General features: G+C 37.7%; 1 protein-coding gene across 5 annotated transcripts in view; it reads left to right on the top strand.

Moving 5' to 3' along the window:
• The window catches only part of NRG1 (neuregulin 1), a 1,106,536-nt gene that overhangs the window by 930,102 nt on the left and 149,954 nt on the right, over nt 1-26,480 (top strand). For 3 of the 5 annotated variants that reach the window (XM_081523490.1, XM_081523491.1, XM_081523489.1), the window contains exons 2-5: nt 1,051-1,228; nt 12,479-12,600; nt 22,104-22,154; nt 24,108-24,158. In XM_081523490.1, the coding sequence (XP_081379616.1) occupies nt 1,051-1,228; nt 12,479-12,600; nt 22,104-22,154; nt 24,108-24,158 (402 nt within the window). The remainder of the gene's footprint in view (nt 1-1,050; nt 1,229-12,478; nt 12,601-22,103; nt 22,155-24,107; nt 24,159-26,480) is intronic. The other 2 variants (XM_081523492.1, XM_081523496.1) reach the window with 1 other exon arrangement.

Raw genomic sequence — 26,480 nt, 5'->3', positions numbered from 1 at the left:
CTCCTGTTGATAGCGTAGTCTAACTCTGACTCTCCAGAATGTTGTGACCATGGACAAGAGACACTTATCTGTCTCTGAAAATAAGCTTCCCATTTGAAAAAATGGGTGTGATACCTGTTGTACCTATTCACAGAACTGTCATGCAGATTAATTGTGATCTGGGATGTGAACGGGCTTTAGAAATAATGGCCCAGTTACCTCTTCTTTAGCATAAGATTTTGATTCTTTGAAATGACCAGTCTTCACGATTTTTAATAGTACCAGAGGATGTAAAGATGGAAGAAATTGCTATCTTGAAAATATATATATATATGTATTTTTTTTTAATATTTTTAAAGAATAGATTTTTATTGAAGTAGACTCAGTATACAATAGAGTGATTCACAATTTTTAAATGTACTATATTTTATGCTTTATGCCTCCCTGGTGGCTCAGAGAGTAAAGAATCTGCCTGCAGTGCAGGAGAGTGGGATTTGATCCCTGGGTGGGGAAGATCCCCTGGAGAAGGAAATGCCCATCCACTCCAGTATTCTTATTTGGAGAATCCCATGGACAGAGGAGCTTGGTGGACTACAGTCCATGGGGTCACAAAGAGTCAGAGATGACTGAGTGGCTAACACTTTCACTATATTTTATAAATTATTATAAAATAATGGATATACCCCCTGTGTTGTACAGTATATCCTTGTAGCTTATTTTATGCCAAATAGTTTGTACCTCTTAACCATCTACACATATATTGCCCCTCTCCACCTCCCTTTCCCCACTGGTGACCACTAGTTCCTTCTTTATAACTGTGTGTCTGTTTCAAAGAATAATTTTATAATCTAAGTTCTCTTTTTCCCCCTGAATATATTTTATCTGAGCATTTTTATTATTCTCTAAGCTGAGATACATTTTGACTGACACCCCCTTCCTCTTTTTCTTTTCTCTCTCAGTTGGTAAAACCTTTGTGAATGGTCTCTTGATCCGGCTCACCAAAATGAACGTGTTTCTCTTGGGAAGGTTACCAAGTGATCGGAACTTTTTTCCTTCTCTTTTCTTTTCTAGCCTTGCCTCCCCGCTTGAAAGAGATGAAGAGTCAGGAGTCTGTGGCAGGTTCCAAACTAGTGCTTCGGTGCGAGACCAGCTCTGAATACTCCTCTCTCAAGTTCAAGTGGTTCAAGAATGGGAATGAATTAAGCCGAAAGAACAAACCTCAAAACATCAAGATACAAAAAAGGCCAGGGTGAGTATACTGCATGTCACAACAGGGGCCATGCCTAGCAATACAATGGTATAAAATATAAAAATTACTAACAGCTTAGTACGTAAGTATACCATCATAAAACAGGATACATGATCAATGAAAAGAGTTTTTGTTATATGGGGGCCAGAAATTGGGTCATTATATAGGAAAGAATTTAAAGTATGTCATCTTACAACTTCTGGACAAAGAAAGGAAGGATGGATGTGGAAAGAACTGTAACACGTGGCTAGAAATAGAAGGGGTGAGAGAAGATAATATTAGTAGCAAGCTGCTGTGTAGCGCAGGCAGCTCAGCTCAGTGCTCTGTGACGACCTGAGGGGTGGGAGCGAGGGAGGTCCAAGCAGAAGGGGATATATCTGTATATATATGTACATATATATATGCATATATTTATATAGCAGATTCACTTCATTGTGCAGCAGAAAAACTAAGACAAAGTGGTAAAGCAGTTACACTCCAATTAAAAAAATTCAAATAAAAAATTTTTTAAAAATTAAAAAATATTAATAGGAGCTATTGTAGTAGTAAGTAATAGATGAGATCCAAAAATCCTGTATAGAATACCTGTGCCTTACACAATCAAGCTCAGCTGGGAAAGAATCTGCCTGCAATGTAGGAGACCCGAGTTCAATTCCTGGGTTCGGAAGATCTTCTGGAGAAGGAAATGGCAACCTACTTCAGTATTCTTGCCTGGATAATCTCATGGACAGAGGAGCCTGGCGGGCTACAGTCCGTGGGTTTGCAAGAGTTGGACACAACTTAGTGACTAAACATATATCATCATGTGAAGAGTTGGAATGTAATCAGTTGAATCTGGACTGTTCTCAAGTAAATTTAATATGTAAAATTAATGTGTAACTGACAATTCTATTAAGCTCCATCACCATAAGAGCAGATTAAAATATCTAGTAATCCTAAGTAGCAAGAATCTTAAGTTTTCCTGCCCTCCTTGAGATTCCTATTTGGGAAGCCTTCATGTGATCATGCTATAACATCTGTGTATTCTATACCTACTCAAAAATGATACTCTTTTACTTATTTTTTCTTCATTTTTTTCCTCCTTATTTAAGAACGTTTTCTTCTAATCTCAAACTACATTTTGAAATTACAGAAGAGCTAAATGTCTTGGATTTTTGCTTGTGAACAGTCCTTTCATCAGTGTGACATGTATCATAGGGGTTCACACCTCCAAGGTGACCTTTTTCTCTACTTACACTTCAGAGGATTCCAGTGAAATCCCAGAGATGATATATGAAGCAACAATGAGAATCACCTCCTAGACTTTGATTTTATAGGACAAATACCAAAAACATCAAACACACATGAGCCAGAAAAAATAAAGTGATATAAGGGAAATGAATTTAATCTTACCAAAGTGTTTAATGGCTGTAAGAGCCATAATTAGGGATGCTTTCCTGTTTCTATGGTTTTAGTAACTACTCTGCTTATCCTTGTTATTGATTGTGTCAGTACAGTGTCTTGATTTGGAAGAATAATACAGAAGGAAATATCACTGTAGCAGGTGGTACTTCAACTATACCAAAAAAAAATAATGCTGTGAAGTGACAGAGTGTTTTGTATATAATCTTATTTGTTTGGTTTTTTAAAAATGTTCCCCTAGGTAGTAAGGGCAATTTACTGCACGTGGTGACTCTAATTTTGCAGGTTAAGAAATCAAGGGTCAAACTGTTGTCTTTCCTTGAGTCACCCAACTAGCTATGAATAAGCTGGAACACAAATCAATTTCTCAGATTCCTTAATGTCTCATTCCTTCTTTAAAAATGGAAAGTAGACATATTTTATCACATGTGTCCATGTGCGGAAGGGAGGAGATAGACCAAATTGAGAAAATAAGCGTGATTCTTTTTAAGAAGTTTAACAACAAAGGGAAATTACTTTTAGCTAGGTGTTGGTGTCTGTTTTGTTTTTCATCAATTAGCCAGGTTAGTTAATCTGTATAAGCGGAGTGATGTCTCATTTGTTTCTATGTGGCTATTATTTGAGAGCAAAAATATTTAAGAGCCCACGAAAAGCTTATATGCTAGAAATGTGGAGAAATGAAAGAATCCTAGGGTGTTTTATACTCAGGGCATCGTAAGATTGTAGAGAGATTATCTAGTATAGCCTTATATGAAGCAATCAAGTGCTGAAACCCTGTTAGGGCTGGAGGGCTTCAGGATTTTTAAGCAGCCCATCTATTTAAAATTGTGGTCTAAAAACTTGATTATTTACGCTAAGGTAAATTCTACCTTGTGGGAAGTTAAAATTTATTAATAATTAGGAAAATGAAATATCTAACACTAAATATCAAACAGTAAAACTAAGCGCTGAATTGCAGGTTACTGATGCCAAGTGCTGTGGGAGCTGGGAAGTGGGGAAGACCCCAGGAGTTTCAGGAGTCACTGTGAGGGGGTGGATTTGACTCTGCTAAAGAGAGGGAGCCCCCCTGGATGGGTAGGGTGGGTTATAGAGTAGAGCAGTAGCAGGTCCTGTTTATAGGACAATAAAAAGGCCAATTGAGCTGGGCCAGTGAGAGAGTGGATGGGAAATTTTGCCCTTCCTTGGTTAAGATGCTGTGTGTTGGCCTGGGGCTAGAAACTGGATCCAGAGAGATGAACAAGAAGTGCCTGCTGCTCTCAGAGGCTTGGTCTCAAGTGGGGAAGGGAAATATAAGCAGTTATAATACTCAGTTTCAAATTCGATGATAGTGACGATCACATGATGCTTTAGAAAGGTACTCAGAAGGATGGGGGAGGGGACCAGTACCTGGACTGTGGAGGCTTCCTAGAAAGAAGGGGAGGAGGACGGGGAGGAGGAGAGGATTATCCAGGCTGAAGGAACAGAGCAAAGCACCTGCGGACTGCAGGTATTTAAGGTGAGGATGCCTGAAGAGAAGAAGCTAACTAGGTTGGGTAAATATGATGACAAAAAGGAACAACAAAAAAGAGAGGACCACCCCCCCCAGAATTAATATGGTTCTGAAAGAGCACAAGTATAGGTAAAGAACTAATTTGTTACATGGCTTGGATGACATATAAAAGTGTCATTAGTATTCAGAAAAGCTTTTTCATGTTGGCTTCATAGGCTCAGACAGCTAAGAGCACTATCTACATATTAATAAAATCCCATTATCCCGGAAAGGCCAATGTTCAGAAATTACTTCTCTTAAACAATAGCCTTGCTGGAAAGAATTAAGTGGGAGCAAAAAAAGACTTTTATTCAAGTAATGTGACTGCAAATGACTCTTGGCAAAGCATTGAACATTTCTGAGCCTCCGAAAATAAGACAGTTTGTGTAAAGTGGGCAGCCACTGATAAGTGATCAGCTAATTGGGTTTCAGAATTGGGTATTCGGTCATTTCTGAGGTTGTATCTTTAAAAAGAAAATTAGTGCTGTCTTTTTTTAAGGGATCAAACTGAATCTAAATTTAATTAACATTTGCAAAATGCTCTATTATTTCAACTTTCAGCTTATAAGAGAATGGATACTATTGTTATTATACCCATTAAAAAATTAATATCCTGAGAATGAAGGAAATTAGGTTTCTTCCTGTACATCTAATGTTAATAAATGGTTACTCTTGGGCTTGAAATTGATCTGTTATCTACGTCTTTTGTCTTTTTCACTCCATGTCTCATGTCTTTCCACAGCTACTTGTGATTTTGCCATAGTATCCAGTGAAGTCATGACATGTTTAAGGCAAGGGACCTGTTTAGGCTTAAACTGCTTAATAAAAAGCATTCTTATTTGTCAGCTTCCTCTACATGCTCATAATTTTTCATCATGAAGACATTTCAAAATGTTAACAATTTGTATTAGTTACTTGCTTACTTAACTTTATCGTACTACATTTGCTCTTAGCCAACAGGCCAAGAAGGGATAAACTGTCTCTTAGGCTATGATCACAAGCAGAGGTGAATTTTAGTGTAAGGTTTTAAGATTTCCCTGGGACCCTCTTTATTTAGAGTAAAATGTTGACTCTCTGCCAATCCTTCGCCTAGATTTCTTTTTCACATTTTATAATCTAGATTGTTTGTAACAGTCAGAATTTCCTTTTAATCCCTTAGTGTTATGAAAAGATTTTACACCAATAGGGAATCACTATTATTTTGTAAAGTCTTATCCCCTCTTCAGCCCCTGCTCATACTAATAAATGACATTCCTACATGTTCTTCCTATGATTCTGCATTCATGTGTGAGCCTTTTTGTTTGTTTTATTTGGCTGAACAAGGTGTGGGACCAATTAAAAGAAATAGAAACTGCCCTGGTCTTAAGTGTCTACTTATCCCTTTGTTATTGTTTCCTTTGCTTGGTGGACGATTTTGATCAAGAAAACTGGTTAAAGAGCTTGGTTGTGTGACAGGTCATATTTCAGGTCAGCCTGTTCGCCTCACTTGCATATCTGTCTTGTATCAGTCTTTTTTTCTTAATTTATTTATTTATTTTAATTGGAGGCTAATCACTTTACAGTATTGTAGGAGTCGGACACGACAGAGTGACTTCACTTCCATTTTTCCCTTTCATGCACTGGAGAAGGAAATGGCAACCGACTCCATTATTCTTGCCTGGAGAATCCCAGGGACGGCGGAGCCTGGTGGGCTGACGTCTGTGGGGTCGCACAGAGTCGGACACGACTGAAGCGACTTAGCAGCAGCAGCAGCAGTGGTTTTTGCACACACTGACATGAATCAGCAGTCTTATTAACGGCTGACTTCCTGTTGTCTGTATGTAGTGCACATTTTTGGATGCTCTTAATTTTGTATCAGGGGCTTCCCTGGTGGCTCAGTGGTAAAGAATCCGCCTGCCAATGTGGGTGCCATCGCTGAGTCAGAAAGATCCCCTGGAAAAGGAAATGGCAACCCACTCCAATATTCTCGCCTTGAAAATCCCATGGAGAGAGGAGCCTGGTGGGCTGTGGGGTTGCAAAAGAGTCAGACACAACTTAGTGACTAAATGACAACAACAACAATTTTGTATCAGCTCTTCATTTCTGTTCTTGCTTTGTTTTTTTGGACTCACCTTGTGGCTGGTGGGATCTTAGTTCCCTGTTGAACCCAGGCCTAACCACTGGACTGCCAGGGAATACCCTGTTCTTACATATTATAATTTTGTTTAAAATTGATTCTAATTGGTTTGGTCAAGTTAAAAAAATTAAGGAATGATTTCTCTTGTTATCAATTGTCTCAGGGTTTTTTGACTCTTAATAGAAAAGGTTTATATACATCTCTTTCTTCTATTAGTTGAGCTACTCCAATAGGTCATTTTAACTTTATATGTAAGAAGATCTCATATTCCTTAGATATAAAATGGGAATAACCAGTGTCTGTTTCATAGCACTGATGTGAAGCATTTTATGCAGGGTCTGATTCTGTAGAGTTTCGTAGTTGCTGCAGTGGCAAGTGACTTCATTCTGGTAGAACCAGGTGACAACTGATATTCTGTAGTTTGAACTATGAAATCCCTCTCTCTTTTCTTTACCCTTCTCATTATCAGCAGTTCAACAGTACAGTATCTGAGCTGTGTAAACATACACACAAGAATTCATATATGATTCCTTAGGGATCAGAAGAATGGAATTATATAAACTGAGTTGATCTTTTCTATATGCATTTAAGTTGCCTTTGCCTATAAAATATGGTGGAAGAATTAAGTATGAAAAATAAGATAAGCTGCTATGGAAACCTTGAATCGATCTTGTGAGTGAGCACTAATTAAAAGAATACAGTTTGCATTTTGATATAAAAAAAGAAGTTAATCTTTATAACTTCCATTTATAAATGTTTTATTGCTTTATTGTTACTTAGTGTTATTTTTTCTTATTCCAAAGCAGTGCATGCTTGTTAGGAAAATCTAAAAATTGCAGGAATTTAGAATGTCATTGTAATAGTAGCGGACACTTACTGGGAGATTACTCTATTTCAAGCATTGTTTTAAACACCGTGTATGAATTAACTCTTTTAAAGTTTTTAGAAAATGAAAATTCACCAAAACATGCACCCCTCCCAGAAACCCAGAAAACTCATGAATTAAAAAGCAAAAAGTTAATTTTGTGATTGGGAGTTCATTCATTCTTCCAAATTAACTTTCTTCTTATAGACAAGATATAGTAGCCTAATGAAGACAGTAAAATAAAACTAGAGTCATACTTATTAAAGCCCCAGATGGTTGCAATGTATAATTTTCAAGAAAGGTTTGTCTGTTTCTGCTCTCTCACTATCTCCCATTCCTGCGTTAAGACCCAAGGATTGAAAAATCTCACAGTTAAATGTATCATTATAGTTCAAAGGGTTTTTTTGTGTCCCTGGAGAAATTTGAGTTTCCATTGAACTGCAAAAAGAATTGCTAACCTCTTTGACATAAATGCTTTCTCCGTTCATAATATTTTGAAATATGCAGCTCTCATTTACGCTTTCATTTAAAAACAGGGTTTATTTTTTCAAAACTAATTGAAACCACTGATCTAATTAAATCTTTTCTGCATAGAGATATTCTTATTAGGAACTGCTTGACAGGTGGCAATCCAGACTTGAATCTGTCTAAAGAGAAAACCTCTTTCACATGACATCCTATCCTTTTTGAACATGCAAAAGGTCCTTCCTTATATATCATCCAAAATATGCCTTCTTTTTCCTATAAGACATAATTCTACCTTCAAGAGCTTCACCAAATAATTTCCTTTTCCAGATAATAAAGATGGAATATATTTATATATATCTTGTTCATAGCTCCCTGCCAGTGGAACCTCTCTTACTTTAATAGCATCTTCTCTGGTGTTAAGATATCTATGCCCTATTCAATTCTGATCACCCTCTTCTACAGTCCTCTAGCTGTTGATATATGTATATTTTTTTATCCAATGCAACTTTGAAGCATAATTCAATACTCCAGATACGATCCAGCCTATAAGTAGTGTATTGAGACTTTTATCCAATTTGATTTATGCTCTTTTAAGGAGTACGTCAAGGCTGTATATTGTCACCCTGCTTATTTAACTTATATGCAGAGTACATCATGAGAAACGCTGGGCTGGAAGAAACACAAGCTGGAATCAAGATTGCCGGGAGAAATATCAATAACCTCAGATATGCAGATGACACCACCCTTATGGCAGAAAGTGAAGAAGAACTAAAGAGCCTCTTGATGAAAGTGAAAGAGGAGAGTGAAAAAGTTGGCTTAAAGCTCAACGTTCAGAAAACTAAGATCATGGCATCTGGTCCCATCACTTCATGGGAAATAGATGGGGAAACAGTGGAAACAGTGTCAGACTTTATTTTTGGGGGCTCCAAAATCACTTCTGATGGTGATTGCAGCCATGAAATTAAAAGACGCTTACTCCTTGGAAGGAAAGTTATGGCCAACCTAGATAGCATATTTAAAAGCAGAGACATTACTTTGCCAACAAAAGTACATCTAGTCAAGGCTATGGTTTTTCCAGTGGTCATGTATGGATGTGAGAGTTGGACGGTGAAGAAAGCTGAGCGCCGAAGAATTGATGCTTTTGAACTGTGTTGTTGGAGAAGACTGTGTTGTTAGAGTCCCTTGGACTGCAAGGAGATCCAATCAATCCATCCTAAAAGAGATCAATCCTGGGTGTTCATTGGAAGGTCTGATGTTGAAGCTGAAACTCCAATACTTTGGGCACCTCATGTGAAGGGTTGACTCATTGGAAAAGACCCTAATGCTGGGTAGGATTGGGGGTGGGAGGAGAATGGGACAACAGAGGATAAGATGGTTGGATGGCATCACCGACTTGATGGACATGGGTTTGGGTAGACTCCAGGAGTTGGTGATGGACAGAGAGGCCTGGCGTGCTGCAATTCATGGGGTCGCAGAGAGTCGGACACGACTGAGCAACTGAGCTGAACTGAACTGAATATTAATTTGGCCAAACAGTAGTACTTTTTTCTTCTTTTTTAAACAGTTGTTTAAAATGGAGTAATATTAATGCATGTAGCTAATTGAAATCCTTTTTTCTGTATACATTTTTGTCAAGGCTCTTCTCTCCCAGCCTGTATTTCTGCTACTGATTTTTGAACCTGAATGTATTTGTTATGCTCATCTTGATTACATTGATTCTTGGTCTTGGCCCATTGATGCACAGTCCTGGAATTCCCAAGGGTGTTTCTACAGAAAGGATTTCTTGGTCACTTCTCATGCCTGCCTTAGAAATTCACTGTAACTGCATAAAAATGACTAAGAGGTAGTTTGTAAAGAAATCTGTTTGTTTAAAGAAACATTTATTTGAGCACAGAAAATTTCTTTTTTTTTTTTCTTATTGTCTGTTTCTCTGTTTTTAAATTTTTTTTTATTGGAGTGTAATTGCTTGGAATGGCAACCCACTCCAGTATTCTTGCCTGGGAAATCCCATGGACAGAGAAGCTTGGCGGGCTACAGTCCATGGGGGTTGCAAAGAGACGGACACAATTGAGCATGCATGCATGATTGTTTTACATTGTTGTGTTAATTTCTGCTGCACAACAGTGTGAATCAGCTGTATATATGTATACATATATCTATATACACATATATATACACACACATATATATATGTATAACCATGCTCCCTCTTGAGCCTCCCTCCCACCACCTCCCGCCCACCCCTCCAGGTCATCACAGAGCACCAAGCTGGGCCCCTTGTGTTATATAGCAGCTTCCCACTGCTGCTGCTGCTGCTGCTAAGTCGCTTCAGTCGTGTCCGACTCTGTGCGACCCCAGAGACAGGCAGCCTACCGGGCTCCTCCGTCCCTGGGATTCTCCAGGCAAGAACACTGGACTGGGTTGCCATTTCCTTCTCCAGTGCATGAAAGTGAAAAGTGAAAGTGAAGTCTCTCAGTTGTGTCTGACTCTTCGAGAGCCCATGGACTGAAGCCTACCAGGCTCCTCCGTCCATGGGGTTTTCCAGGCAAGAGTACTGGAGTGGGATGCCATTGCCTTCTCCGAGCTTCCCACTAGCTATCTGTTTTAAACATGGTAGAGTATATATGTCAATTCTAATCTCCCAGTTCATCCCACCCTCCCCTTCTCTCTCTGTGACCACAAGTCCATTCTCTACATCTGTGTCTCTGTTTCTCTTTTTAAGCATAACATTTATTTACATTCCTTGGAAGAGTATTCCAGTAAACACTTCCCAGGTCTTTTAGGAGAGTTTAAGAGCTATCCCTCTCAGATTAACTGTAAATTAATGTTAAGTGTAAATTTCATTACCCTATTTCTTTAAGAAGATTCTCCTGAGAGAGGTACTGAAGGCTGGCAGAATTTAGACAAAAGAGAGAGCGAGCAGCTCCAGCTACATGATCATGAGAGGCTTGATGCAGGAATTGGCACTTGAGGTGGTCCTTAAGGATCGGCTGGGGCTTCCCTAGTAGCTCAGCTGGTAAACAATGTACCTGCAATGCAGGAGACCTGGGTTCAATCCCTGGGTTTGGAAGAGCCCCTGGAGAAGGGAACAACTAACTACTACAGTATTCTGGCCTGGAGAATTCCATGAGGTCGAACAGAGTCAGACATGACTGAGCAACTTTCACTTTCACTTTAAAGATCAGCTAATATCTTGTTGGGTCAAAATACGGGGTCCTCATTCTAGGGAGAAGAAATACACAAGCAAAGCACGAAGATGGCAGGCCATACATAAAGTTTACCCTTGCAGGTGGAGGAGGGTGGATTAATTCAGTAGACTGGAGGAGGAAAAGAGTAGAAATTAAATTTGGAATAATTGATCCAACCTGATTAATAATATTATATGACAAGAAGACCAGAAAATTCACTTAAAATTAGGAGGGCGTAATTTACAGGAGGGTTTCCCTGGTGGCTCAGTGGTAAACAATCCACATTTTTGGATTGGACATGGGTTTTACCCCTGGATCAGAAAAATCCCCTGGGGAAGGAATGGTAACCCACTCTAGTATTCTTGCCTGGGAAATCCCATGGACGGGGAGGAGCCTGAAAGGCTACAGTCCATGGGGTTGCAAAATGTCAGAGAGGACTTAGCAACTCAGTAACGCCACCAACAAATTTACAGGAGGTTTACGTGTACTTCTGAGCTGCTGTCTTTGCTTCCTGCCCTGTTTTCTCCCTGTTGTCCTCCTCTCAGGAATCCAGGCTGTCAATATCAGGCTCCTGTATATAAGGACACTTTAGAAAGGCTTTAATAAATGCTGAGCCAATGCCAGTAGTTCTGAGTTTTTAAATCATAGGCACTGCTTAAATTATAGGCTTGTGCAATAGTAAAGCATAGACAGATGCAAATCACAATATAGCCCATGCTCAAAAAGAGTGCCCAATGTTGATTTAATATGTAGTTTTATGAAAGTGTGTGCAATTGTTACATGAATATTTATTTCAATATTAAGAACTATTTGTGTGGTATGGTGCTCCCAGCAATGAGAATCGTTCTAAAGAATGACAAATTCCCTTTCTTTTGGAAGTATTAAATTCTCTTCATTCAAAAATTAACATAATTCCTGATGTCACTCTACTAAGAAAAGAAGTGTAGAGCATTTTAATCTAGTCTAGCCTTCACTTAAGTATCTGTCCTTACCAGATTTATAAGAAACAGCTTTACACTTTTTTATCTTCCTTAATTAACCCTATTGGCTACTGACACTCAGATATAGAGAGGAAAGAAAACTTAACTTTTGGGCGAAAAAGATATTCTGAAACATAATGTGGTTAGTGGTAGTGTTAGAGGAATAAAAAGAAAACTTAGAAAAGAATTCCTTTAAATGGCTGATCTGGGTGATGAAATTAAGACTATGTCCAGGGTATAATTTAAATGAGATGTATCTCACTTTTGGTGTGATTTTGGTAAAGTCATATATATATATATATATATATATATATATATATATATCTACTAGTCAATTGTGGGTTTTTTTAAAAAGATTTTTGGATGTAGACCATTTTTTAATTAATCAATTTTAGACTGTGGTGGGTCTTTGTTGCTGCACCAGGGCTTTTTCTAGTTGCAGAGAACAGGGTCTCCTGTTCCTTGTGCTGCACTGACTCAGTAGCTCCGAGGCATGTGGAATCTTCCCAGACCAGGAATCAAACCCATGTCCCCTGCGTTGGCAGGCAAATTCTTAACCACTGGACCACCAGGGAAGTCCAGTCAGTTGTGTGTGTAGAGTGAGAAGTGGGAGCTTGAAAACTCTAAAACTACAGAGACTGTGTTTTGATGATCATCGTATTTCTGTGAAACATACTTAAACCGCTTTGGTCCTGATCTTGTAGGAAGTCAGAACTTCGCATCAGCAAAGCGTCACTGGCCGATTCTGGAGAATATATGTGCAAAGTGATCAGCAAACTAGGAAATGACAGTGCCTCTGCCAACATCACCATTGTGGAGTCAAACGGTAAGAGATGCCTACTACGTGCTATTTCTCAGTCTCTAAGAGGAGTGATCGAGGTATGTGGTCAGACTTGTATCAAGTAGGTGTGTTAAATCTCGTTGTGAACAAAAATCATGAAAGGAAAACTCTGTTTGAAATATCTTATGGGTCCTCCTGTAAAGCTCTTCACTCCGTAAGGTGAAATAGACCTGAAATATACATAGATTATTTAAAAAGGATTGGAGTAATATCATGAATAGCAGAGACAGAACTGATTGCTAAAAGAAGGAGATTATACCACCACTTTAAGTTAGTCAGGGACAGCAGGTAAGTTTTTTGCTCTGTCAAAACAGAATGTGTGTGTGTGTGTGTGTGTGTGTGTGTGTATACATATATATACATATATATATATATAAAATTTATATACAGAATATATATTATTTATATTTCATGCTAATGTGTATTATGTATGAATATATGTACATTGTGTGTATGTAAACAGAATACAATCCTGACTTAGTCCTGGCAGTTTTTATGTTCTTATATATGTTTTCAATATGTCTGGCTCTAGGTAGTAGGAAGTTAAGCTTATCAGGGTTTTTTTGAGCCCATTAATTCAGAAATCAAGAGAGTCTTAGAGGCAAAGCATTTTTTTACTCACTTGTATAGGCTTTATAAATGAGCGTTTATATAGGTTTCAGCTTCTGTTTTCCTAAGAGCAGTGCCAGGGGCTATTTGTTAAACAAATGAATGACTTGGAGACAGAAGGTGCCCCCTACCCCCTGACAACCCCTCTGAGTTATCTGAGGGAGGGTAAAGAAAAGGCATAGCTGGTGGCCGTCCGTTCACGATCCCTTAGTACTCCACAAAGTGATGGAGGCAGCCATAGAAGCTGATGACGAGCTAGCAGTGAGCATCTAAATCTCTTGAAACAATAAAATGCTGCATTGAAACCTTTGGTGCTGTTTTGGATGATGGCACTGGACTGCTGTCTTCACAAGCCTTGTCATCTATTATAAAACCAAGCATAACTGCACCACTTCTAGGCAGGTGATGAATAAGAATGCCCACTGCAAAGGCCTGATCTCTTAAAGTGATAAGATAAAATTACAGAGCCAACAAGGGAAGAGTAAAAGTACTCTTAGGGGTTAACTCCTTAGGAGAGTGGTATGATTTGATTCAGTTGATAACAGGATAGGGAAAAGGGAGTGAGATAAACATATGGAGCAGGGTCGGGAATATTCAGGTTAATATTCAGGGAATATTCAGGTTAATTCCTAGTCTTCTGTGGACTTCCCAATGCATTGGTCTATTGCAGTGTAATCAAAGTTCATTACTTTCATTTTAAATACCTCCCTCCACAGAAAGTAAAAGACAACAATGAAAACTGGTTTCCATGATTATTTTTAGGGGCCATGTTTACTGTTTAAAATGTAAAAGCCATTTAAAATCTATGTGAGTAAATATAACATCACTTTACTTTTTAATCAGCGTAGGTAAAGCAATAGGGTTTTGCTTGTGTTATTTTTTTCCACTTGGAATTTTATAGGATGCAACTAGAAATGCAAATTTGAAACTTCAGTGACTAATTTTTTCTTTCTATAATACCGTGTTTAATAGCTTTTCCTCAGTTTGTCAGTGACTTGGTTCAGTGCATCTTCTCCTGGTAAACGCTATTGAATTATGATTTGGACACTTGGATTGGATTTGTGTAGATGTGTATAATGGGAAGTCCCAGGAAAATAGAAATAAAGTGTCATTGTTTCACTGAGTGCTTATAGTAGGATTGTATTTAATATTCCACATTTTCTGAATTGTAATATCAAGCAGTGAATTACTTACCACTATTTTATTCTTGGCAAAAACTCATAGGATTCCTTTTTATTAATTTAGGGGTGCTGAAGTTTTGATAATAACAGTTTTTCACATTCCTTTCATAGAAGAGATATTCAGCTTATTTTCCATATTAACTTATTTAAGAATTGATCTCAAATTTGAATGTAGTATTGACCAATTATAAAGTACAGAGAAATGAAAATAGGGATGTTTTGGATAACGAATCTTTTTTACCTGACAAGAAAAAAGACAAGTTCATGAAGTATTGTAAGGAAATCATCCTTAAACAATCAACTAAAATTCCTTAAGGACTAGAAGGGAGGACTAAAGAATCTCAATTACTGTGCAAGGTGATTGTTTTTATTTTTTTCTTAGAATGTTAAGACTAGTTCTTCCATATCCAACCTTCTCGTTGTATTTAAAAAGAAATGTTGACAAGATTTGTTTTAAATTTCTCACTTCCTGGTTCAGTATAGCTTACTCAATACCAGATTGTGTGTTTGTGGATGTTTAAGGTAGATTCTTTGATTGGTGAAGGACGAAAACTGAAAAAAACAAAAATGGTGTGAGGCGTAAAGAGAGAGGGGATTCCACTGGGATGAACTAGAACTTCGTTATAACTGGGTTTCCAGGAGAGAATGGTACCTAGGGTGTCTTTACAAGTTTAAACATCAGGAATTTTTGGCTTTCCTCTCAAGTCTCTGCCTTTCAGGTGCCTGGATATATTCTTGACTCGCCGACTCTTTCTTGTATTTCCTAACCCTCTCCCGCTTTCATTTCTGCGCCTTTATGATTCCAGACTTTGACCTGGTTATGGTTCCGTTTGGCCATGTTCTTCTTCATGGCTTTTTTGAAGATATCCTTTCAGTTTTGACTCCGACTGTGTGATTGTTGCCTCAGGGACCAAATCAGATTCCCCATAGCAAGAATCTGACTGGCAGAGCTGATCACATCCGAAGATCCATAGAGCTTACAGCTCATCAGCGTGTTCTCCCCAGGTTCCCACCACGGGCCCAACCCAGGAGAGTGAAGCCGGAAACATGGCTGCCTAGAAATCTCCTCTTTTCCAAGGCTGTGGGTCAGACGTGCAGTTCATCAGAGCCTGTACTCTCAGGCACCAGGACAGACAGGGCCAGAGCATTCTGCACATTGGGAAACGCTCTTTTCTCCCTGCATCTCAGCAGCTTGGTTATAGCACCACCAGAAGGAAAATATGTAATCATTCTGGTGTTCACCCTCTTCTACTGCAATCTACGAATTTGCTCTATTCAGCTCAAGGTTGGTTATCCAAGAAGTCTCAGCTCAGATTCTGAGCTCTCAGGGACTCAGATTCACTACTCTCATGTTGTCAGGTTCCTGTCTTCCAAGATTCTGGGCAGAGGTTGCACAGAAACACTCTTTCAGAGAGAAAAAGAATGCTCTACTGTGGTTATAAGCTGTCACTCAGCCAAACCATCTCTTCTTAGATATGTATTTACCATTGACTTGGGCTGAGAGAGTAGAATTCTCAAGAATCTCCCCCACCCCCCACCATGGGGAGAGTGTTAGGGGAAAAAAAAGTCTTAAAAATAAGACATGTTAGAACATGTTGCCAAAATATTATACGATGTAGAACTCCTCTTGAGATTTTATATTGTCTATGGAATATTAGTCATTTTGTTTGTTTTGTGTGGTCTCACTCATCTCTCCCATATTTCTCCAATAAATACATAACTATGGCTTGATAATTTCTATATAGGTTGCCTTGATGAAAGATCCTGGAATACAGCCCTGAGCTAATTATCCTGGTTCTGTGCAAAAGATTTCTTGTGATTTACTTAAATTCTCACACCAGTGCTTTCTTTGCATTAAGATGTTTAGAATATATTTTAGGACAAGATTCTAGGAGGAATGGCAGGAGTTAGAGGGAGAAATGCATGAGAAACTGTGTTTTCTTTTCTCCTAGGGAGAAAAAGAAAAATTTAGCAAGTTGAGCTTGTTGTTTGACACTATTTTTAATCCCATTATGACAACTATATAACTATTAGAATAAAATTAGCACAGATCATAAAGATCTTCCATCTAATGTTATAAACATCCTAAAATGAAACTCACTGTTTAGATCTGCTTAGATTAGCAACTAGAAATAAATGAAATAATACAAAAAGACTGAGAAATTCTCTGAGAAATTCCCCTTGAATCATTATATGCTTGAGTGAAACAATGGCTCAATTTCCAACATTTTCAAGCATTTAGAAAAAGATGTATATTTGGCTGGTCATTTTCTTAAGCATTTTGGAAATTTATATGTTTTCTGCCTTTTCTAATGCCTTTTAACCCATACCTTATTTGGAAATAAGAACCTGTTGTACAGAAGCATATATAAACCTGTGCAGTCTGCTAATGACCTCTGAGACTATGTCAGTCTAACACAGTCCATTTGAGTTTTCATACAAAGAAGGATCTCATAGGCAGTCATCATTACATGATAGATTATAGGTGAATTCTTTTCATGAATTCAAATATAGTGGTTTAAAAGGCCGCATACACCATGCTCAAATAGACCCTATGCTATATGTTCATTTTCAGTAGTATTTTATTTGGCTTGGTCTTTATAGAGGAAACATTAATTTAGCCATGACTTTGTATCTAAGAAGCTCTTAAAAACTCCTGGGCATCAGATTAGGGAAGAGAATAAGAGACCTAACTAGTTTTCAAATTAATTAAGTACTGCTGTCTTTTCAAAGATTAATACAGAAGACTATACACTAATCAATCATATCTTTTACTAGGTTTTCTTTTTTTAATCAGGAGAAAAATTATTTGAGTGAGATTCAAGATTCCATAGGAGCCATGGGTCTCCTGGCAATAAAATAGCTGTTTCATTTTAGATGAGCAGAAAAAAATTATTTCCACAAAATTTGATTACTAAATATATCAATTGGTCCTTTAAAAAGTTGGCTCATATGGATAACCCACACTGAGTGTTGTTAGAAATGCCATGATATTGGTGAACAGCTTATGTTGTTGTTGTTGTTCTGTCGCTAAGTTTTGACCCCATGAACCACTGCACGCCAGGCTTCCCTGTCTTTCACTATCTCCCGGAGTATGCTCAAACTTATGCCCATTGAGTTGGTGATTCCACCCAACCATTTCATCCTCTGTCTCCGTCTTCTCTTGTTGCCTTTAATCTTTCCCAGCATCTGGGGCTTTTCCAGTGAATTTGCTCTTCGCATCAGGTGGCCAAAGTACTGGAGCTTCAGCTTCAGCATCAGTGCTTCCGATGAATATTCAGAATTTATTTCCTTTAGGATTGACTTGGTTGATCTCCTTGCTGTCTAAGGGACTCTCAAGAGTCTTCTCCAGCACCACAGTTCGAAAGCATCAATTCTTCGACCCTCAGCCTTCTTTATGGTCCAACTCTCACATCTGTCCATGACTACTGGAAGAACAATAGCTTTGACTAGATGGATCTTTGACTATAGGAGCAACCTATACTGATACTAAAAAGCATATAGTTTGTGTAGCAATCTCCATGTATATGGCATTACACAGGATTGCCATGAAGGGTAGTATGGAAGAGAAGTTTGAGTGGAAAAGAACTCTCTTTTCAATGCATAGTATTCATCCTGCCTCTATGCCATTTGTTAACTCCAAAATTTCTCAATTGCTTAACTCATTATTGACTAGAAACATATTAAAGCATCGTTTGTTGCTCAAATGTTGTTGACTGGAGACATTTCGGTAGTCACTTACATAAGAAATTGCAGGCCACAGGCATTAGTTTCTACAAAAATCCCCCAGTCAATAACATGTTAACACTAACACTCACTATGAGCAAAAATTCAGACGCTTAAATATGCTCCTGAAGTCATTTTTACTAGTGCTAATAAATAAGTATGCCCATATTAAATCTTTAAAAATAAATACTTTATCACTCTTTTCAAATGTACCGGTAATATTAGAATAATAAAGTAATGACCTGTAATATTAGAATAATAAAGAGTCACATAATTGGATATTTAAATACACACAGACACATCATATGTATGCTTGTATTTGTTTATGTATATTTTGCTAAATAGTTATATTTAGTATATTGTGCTCATGATGAATTCTCAAGCAAGTCATGCATACATGATAGTTAGAAAAATTCCTTTCCAGAAGGTGTTATTTTTAAGACAGGGCAACTTTTTGTTGAGACCAGATCCAGTTTATTAAACAAGCAAACATTACAAATACATTAATGTTCCATATGTTAACCTGTCTACACAGCATAAATAGATCAGCTGTGTTCAATTCTTGATGATTCTAAGTCTTTATTAATTTGCACTAATGAAGGGAGTGTCCTTTATCAATTAACAAAATTTACCAAATTACTCAGAGGGGAAATATGTTGCTTAAAGATAAAGGAGACTGCAGGACTTGATAATTTTTTAAAAATCTGTAATTGTTACCAGATTATTTTCAGTCACCACTGTAACAAAAGCTTGTTTGCTCAGTCTGTACATTCTACCCCAAATACACATAAAAATGTTTCCTGAGTGGCTTTAATCAGCAAGATTAATTTTTTTATTATCAAGATTCTTTTAGTATAGATGTGTACAAGTTCGTAGCTTGTAGTTATCTAGTCACTAAGTCATGTCTGACTCTTTACAACCCCGTGAACTGTAGCCCGCCAGGTTCCTCTGTCCGTGGAATTTTCCAAGCAAGAATACTGGAGTGGGTTTCCATTTCCTCCTCCAGGGGATCCTCCCGACTCAGGGATCGAACTCACATCTCTTGCATTGGCAGGCGATTCTTTACCACTGAGCCACCAGGGAGGCCCATGAGCTTGTAGTACCTCCAAGATAATTCAAAAGATTTTTATTTGAAACCATAATCATTAAAGATATTTTTAAGGTCTCCAGGATAAATATCTAATTTTAGGAAAGGAGGTTATTTTAAGTTGTCTGTGTGTAGATACATTTTTGGACTAACCTCCTGTTCTGGTAGTTTTATGTGTCATTCAATTAAAAAAAGAAATATTTTTAACCTTTCCTCCCATTGAGTTATCTTTTATGCTGGAGATAGAATAGCTCTGAATCTGGGTTTGTGGGTTTCTTTATTTGGTTTTTTTGGTTTGTTTTGGAAGGTCACAGTGAACGACTACTTAGTTTGTCAAAGATAAATTTTAAAAGAGTCTTGATCTTCATAGTAGGATTGGGACTCTGGCCCAATTCTTGTGACCCTGAGCTTCCTGCTTCTGTCTGGCCGTTGTGTCACTGATGAGTCCAAGCACAGAATGAGGAAGCATGACTCCCCGTGTGGGTACTTGCTTGGAAAGTACTAAGCAAGTACTTTTTCTTTTATAGAAAAAAACAAATGCTGTGAATCTTGGATAAGATTTTTCTTCGATTAGATTTTTTTCCCCTAAAAGGAACATTTTTATTTTCTGCAGCCCATATCAAGAAAGCTAGTTGTACCCACTTCAGAAACAAGTTATTGCCATATTACCAACTTGGAGTATCCTCTTTATTTATTTATTTTTTTAAAGTGAGTATACAATTTAACATTCAGACCTCATTAAGACATGTGCGATATGGCAGTTTTACTAAGGGTTTAACTCTACCTAGGATGATTGCTTGCTAGGGCTTAGCAACAGGGTCTAGTTCACACTTAATGCTGATTAAATATTTTACTGATTGACTATAATACCAAGCAAGATGTATTCAAAGGCTTTCATAAAAAATCAGTTTTAAAGGCCTTCCTATTCAGGCTGACAAACACAATACAGGCAGACATGTTAGTTTAACATAATTGACTGATATTATATACCGCTTATATCTTTTAGTCCACAAGTATATTATGAAATGATAGAGGACATCTAATAACACCATTTCTACAGAGCTAAGAAATAAATTTCCAAGAAAGAGAGGTTTTACAGACCCTGTCTTTTATATCCATTGCCAGCAGGCTAACCCTAAAGAGGATAAAGCCAATGGCTTTCCTGTCAAGGGTTCATGATCCCCTGGCTGTCCAGTGGTTAAGACTGTTCTTCCAATGCAGAGGACGTGGATTCCATCCCTGGTTGGGGAACTAAGATCTAACATGCTGCATGGCTTGACTGAAAAAAACAAAAAAACAAAAACCCTGGAATGTCCTCTTTAGTAGTTGCCGCTTGAGAATGTCCCAAGAACGTCATCCATCCTCACATATGGATTCCTTTCACTGTGTCCCATTTTCAGTAGGTATAAGAGCTGGTGTAGGTGACTGGTGGCACCTTGAGTGGTTTGTCTTCCTAATGCCTCATTAGAGAAGACTGTCCGTATTAATTTGCAAGAGAGAAAATATAATTGGTCTTACTAAAGATGTATTTCTGACGTTTATATATACTCGTTTAACTTGATGCTTATTCGTAAACATACCTACTGAATCTCAGAAGCCATTTTTTTTTTTCCAATTCCACAAACCATTTATCCTTAGAACCTCTGAACTTGAAGAAATATTGCCACTTCAATTAATTCATCTTACCTACTAGTCTAGTTCTAACGGGGAAACCCTAAGTGGTCATATCTATATTTAAAGATGATTATATTGGTCATGAACTTTTCCAATTACATGATTAACAGGCTATTAATTCCAAGATAAAATGATAATATATGACATACTTAGGATTTTAGTACAGAGGAGCCTGGCGGACTACAGTCCATGGGGTCACCAAAGAGTCAGACACAACTTAGCGACAACTAAACAACATAGGATTTTAGTAGAATCTAGTAACATTTTAATATATATATATATATATATATATCACAACAGATTCAACTTTTCTTTTTGTCCTGGTTAGTAATAGTGAATAATAGAATATCATTAAGCCATCTGACAATAATAATACACACAGTGAAGGTTGAATAATATCCGCTGTTGCATCTCTACATGTTGCCAGGCTTCATAAACCTTTGCCTTACTGAAAGCGTTAGATTCTAACAAATTGAAGCTCTTTTTGGAAGGACTGAATGAATGCAGAGTTAGACAACATATTCATCCTTCAGGCCATCATAAAAGGCAGTAAGAAAGCAAATCAAAGTTTGAACAATACTGTCACAATTCCCATGATGATGGTGTGTCCAGAAGTGTGCAGGTCAATTCTGTATTCCCTTGAGTTAGAAGCTGCCTACTTGCTCTGTGCCCTGCCCCGAGTAGCTGAAATGATAAGACAGTTGTATGATTACCATTAGCAATTTTATGTAGCATTTGATGCCAGAACCTGGTGTTTTTCATCAATCCCAACTAGAAACATTACTTGCTTTTGATTTGGGCAGAAGTGGAATTCTCCAGAGATCTCTAATTTAAAAATATTGACCACAACTTTGATCCCCTGGCTTTGATTTTTCCTGGTTTTGCCATTTCTGTCTTCCTTTCTGAAGATGAGCCCACAGTCTCTTTGCTATATATTCTTCTCCACTGAGCCCAGTGGGGGCAGGGACTTCTTGCTAATTATTCTGTCACAGCCCATCTTCTGCTCGTTGCCAAGAAAGAAAAACTACTTATTTGGACAGTCTTCTTTTCGCGTTTCTCACTCTCTGTGTGGATAAAGCCGGGGCTTTCATCACCTCCTTGCTGTACTTCCTTCTTTAAACACATTTTTTGGTTTGAAGGCAGGCTGTGGAGCTGACTCCCAGCCTCCTGACTGTACATCGTAATGTCCTATCAACTTTTCTTTTTTGCAGAGATCACCACTGGCATGCCAGCCTCAACTGAGACAGCGTATGTGTCTTCAGGTAAGGAAAATAAGCTTGTCAAGTTTTACTAACCAGAATGACAGGCATCACAGCTGGCTCTTCCTTCTACTAATCAGAACCCCTTCCTCATCCACATTTCAGCTGCTCCTGTTTTCTGTTCCAACATTTTTTCTCCAGTTCATTCTGCCTTTTTTTGGATTTTCCTTAAAGGAGTACAGTTCTTGCGTGTGTCTGAACTTGGACCCGAGAGGCATGCATGAGAAAAAAGAAACCTAGATGCAACTTAAGGAGCCCTAGACCAGGAGAGGAGATGTCTGGGTTGTAACTTCAGCTTTTATATCTTTCTAGGTACTTCTCTTAGTGGTCTCTGACCTCCTTCACCCATCACAGTTCATTCCTGGATAATGTATCACTGTCTGACCTCTGCCCTTTGGGCTCTTAATGCTCAGTTGTGGGTCACTAAACTTGGGCAGAAGCATTGTTATAGGCCTGACTTTTTAAAATGCTGTTGCTTTCTCTCTTTTTTTTGGTTTGTTTGGTTTTGTTTCTCACTTGCCTGTAATATTTGCTGATAGCAATTGTGGTGTGAGCATATATTAGCTACTTAAAACCCAACTCTACTCACCCATGTATAACCCTGAGTCATTGATTTCTCCACTAGCCGTGAATGTCATTCATCTCGTGTGAATTTAATTTTTTTTTTTTTACTTTTTCTTATCCTTTGTGATTCTATAGTTAACAAAACCTTTAGAATATTTACAAATACATATTTAATCTCAGAGTCTATGTGATTTAACAGCCGTTTGCTATCTTACCTTCCCCAGTTTAGCCTCTTCTCTTCAAGGCCATTGTTCAAAATCATAAAAGCTAACGTTCTCTATGTCTTAGCCACTTTGACCATATTTAGGGCATATGCTTATGTTGTAAGGTAGTATGATCCTGGAGTATAAGAGGATCTCACTTTTTGAGTTGCAGAAAAAGAATGAGAGAGACGGGGAATATGAAGAGATGGAGATAAGAAAAAATTTGTAGAGTTTCTGAATTTCCTCACCTTTCATTCTGGCATTTCTTTAATGTACAGACTTCATTTTCTGACCCCAATAGGTGCTGTTACAAATCTGAGCTTTTAGATTTATGGGGTGCTTGCCTTGGGAATTTGGAATGACTGTAACTATTATTTTTGAATATGTGACTTGAATCTTTATAACTTTATGGCTGCTGAATTTCAATCCTTCTTTGATACTGAGTTGTTCTTAGTTCTTACTCATAAAAACCCTTAGGTCTCATGCTTTCTTTATTTTTGCATGAGGTATGTTTTATGCTCTGCTTTACGTAAATACTGGTTTTCCTTCCTTTAGCCTTACCATCTAAGAGAATCAAGCTGCTGTGCATCCCCAATGATTGTATTATGTATTTATTTAGTACGTTTTGTTCGATCCTAATGTAATCGCTCTAGTGGACCTTGCATGGACTATATTCAGCATCATGTTTGGCCAGAATGTTTATGCAGAGCAGTTTGCCTGAAAATATTTTCATCCTTCTTTTTTTTTCCTCTAAGCATGAAAGTTGCCTTTCATTCTCTCTGAATGTGGAGAGTGTTCTCTTTGGTTTCATGTTTCTTAAAATCAAGACCAACCTAAGAAAAGGAATTGTCTGTCTTACCTAGAGTGTGGATCTTTTCAGAGTAGTGGTTCTAGGAAATTTGAAGAGCAGCTGGTGTGTGGAGGGGTATCTTTGCAGATGGACCAGCCCCTTTTGCAACTTTCAAAAGTCTTTGTGTCCAGACTGTAGAAACATTCCTCTGTGGAATATTCAAATATTCTTTGAATATTACATATACCTTCCTTTGACTTTGAGATGCTTTCAGCTTTTCTGTTGCACCATTTTCTAGACCTCTTGTTCTAGATGATACTCGAGGCTGGCAAAATTTCTTATTTAAGAATCCAAGTGGCATGACTCAATAAAGCTTCATTCCACTTTTATTTTTTATAGAGTCTCCCATTAGAATATCAGTATCAACAGAAGGAACAAATACTTCTTCATGTAAGTATATTTAAATATTCTGTTCACTAGTGTTTAACCCAGGACAGTATCTGCTTCTGAAGATCATGTTCATATCTCTCCTCTACCCGTATTGGGGAATGGGGTATCAAGTTTGGGAACAGGATGATATTTGCTGTTTGGAATAGAAATGAACTCCTGCTATGCTTGGGATTGACCAGATATCCCCTCCCCCTGAGATACATACACACAGTTTTAAGGTAATGTAATGTCTTTGAATGTTGGAATATAACTGCAGCACTTCTGAGGCCTAGTTCTGGGTGAGCAATAGAGAACATTGTCAGTTGTTTTTTGTTTCTTTACTTTGCTTTTTTTAGTGTGTCATAATGCCTTCAGCAACTGCCTAAGGCATGATACCCAGCTGTTTGGGACCTTTATTCCAAAGCTCCTCAGTTCTCATATAAAGTCTGTTGTGATGGATTATGGAAACTATATATAGATGCCCTTGATTCAAATTTGATAGCAAGTGACTAATTACGAAAATGTTTGAAAGCAAGTCCCTAGGCAGGATCTCAGATTAGTTTTCATCTGTTTAATGTGAAATGTGCTTTGTGCTTGTGGAGGTCTACAACTGTTAGATTGATTGGTGCTTTGTGCTGTGTCAGGGGAATTTAAGAAGTTAGCAAGGACTAGTAAAAATAGTTTTGATACTTATAAATTGTGAATAGCCTAGAATTAAATTTTGATATGCAACAGGGGAGTTTATCAGACCTTGAAAATAAAACTTACAGCTACAGTCTTTCTGTCCCTGACTTTAGCTCTTTATTTAAAGCTCTTTCTCAGTTTAATAAGTTCTTCATTACATAGATATTCCTAATTATTCTATTCCAGCCCAGAGAGTGTGTTTAATGAACAATTTCCTTTCTCTATCAGCCTGGTATAAAATGCTTGAAAAGGAGGTATTTACTTGAGGCAATTTCCATAGTTTTGCCAATGAGTCTAAATATCCAGTTTGATTTTTGAATCCATTTGGGTTGGTGATACTCAGACTGTCACAATATGATGTAAACATATTTTTATTACATGAAGTATGATGTTTTGACTATACTTTAACTAGATAAAGCATCGTTTAACTGGATTGATGGCAATAATCTAGTAAGATCAAATAGGAAAGGAAATGCTCAGAGTAGATTGACTTCCCCTAAGGATAAGCATTACATTCTCCAAAGTGATAATCCTTTCTGGGGAGTTTGGGATATTTGTTATTTAACTCTCTTTACAAAAAGATTAGAATAATTATGTACATTTTAGCTAACTAGTGTTGAGGAATCATACTGAGCTTTGTTTTCTATTTTTGAGTGTTTATTATGCAAAAGCAAACACTAGGATTTTCTCTCTGTCATTTGTCTGGGAATCATTTTCCCCCCTGCATGATTCATTGAAAAAAGTTATTGAAACTCTTGTAATTGGAACCCTCCATGCTATCATTAATGGGATGGATGTGATTCTTAAGTATATCCGAGTAGTTTGGGAATGGAAGAAATACTTAGGGAACTGAAATGAATCTCTCAGTTTACATTTCTGTTCACTGCAATACTGTGGAGAGAGAAGTCATTTTGAAATTTGACTCTGATCTTTAACTCTCAGCAGAATTAGTTCCTGATACTTGGTCAGGGTTTAAAAGTAAGAAGAAGGCTTTGTTTACCATTGCATTAAAACATTTCAGTGGGCCATTTCCGTATGACACTCCCCACTCCTGGTGGGGTCTCAGTAAACACTGCTGAGTTGATTAATGAATACATTTTTTGGCATATTGTATCCATTTAATGAATATATTTTTTAATCTCATGATATTATGCTCTGTAATTTGGAAATATAAGCCAATAGTGGCAGGGTCCTAAGTCCATGCTGGCTGAGAACAATCAGAGCAGCATGCGATACTCAGCTCCTCCAAAGGCCATATGCAGTGGATTTCTGCATTGGGGCAGGGCTCTGATGCAAGCATATCTCAGCTTAGTAAAGGCTGGAGCTGAAACTTGAAGAACCAGCATTCGTAATACCCTGGACTTAAAAATTCAAAATACGTAAAAGTGTCAAAGGCCCAGGAAAAGTTCCCACAGGTCAGAAATAACCAGCCCTGAATAGGTTTCTTTTCACTTTGTTTCAGCCAGAAAGGAGACATGTAAAACCCATGTATGTGACTGGAGATTTTAAGAGATTTATGTTTCATCTGTAAACACTTTTATCATTTTTGCCCTCTTTCTATTTATTTTTCCTAGCATTTCATAAATATTGGTGAAATAGCAAAGATATGATACTAATCTTTCCCTTTGTAAGGCTCATTTTAACTACTTCCTCTGTGAA

This window comes from Giraffa tippelskirchi, chromosome 8 (genome assembly GCF_054371585.1).
Source record: "Giraffa tippelskirchi isolate mGirTip1 chromosome 8, T2T-mGirTip1v1.2.pri, whole genome shotgun sequence".
Classification (NCBI taxonomy): domain Eukaryota; kingdom Metazoa; phylum Chordata; class Mammalia; order Artiodactyla; family Giraffidae; genus Giraffa; species Giraffa tippelskirchi.
This window is presented reverse-complemented; position numbering and strand designations above follow the sequence as displayed.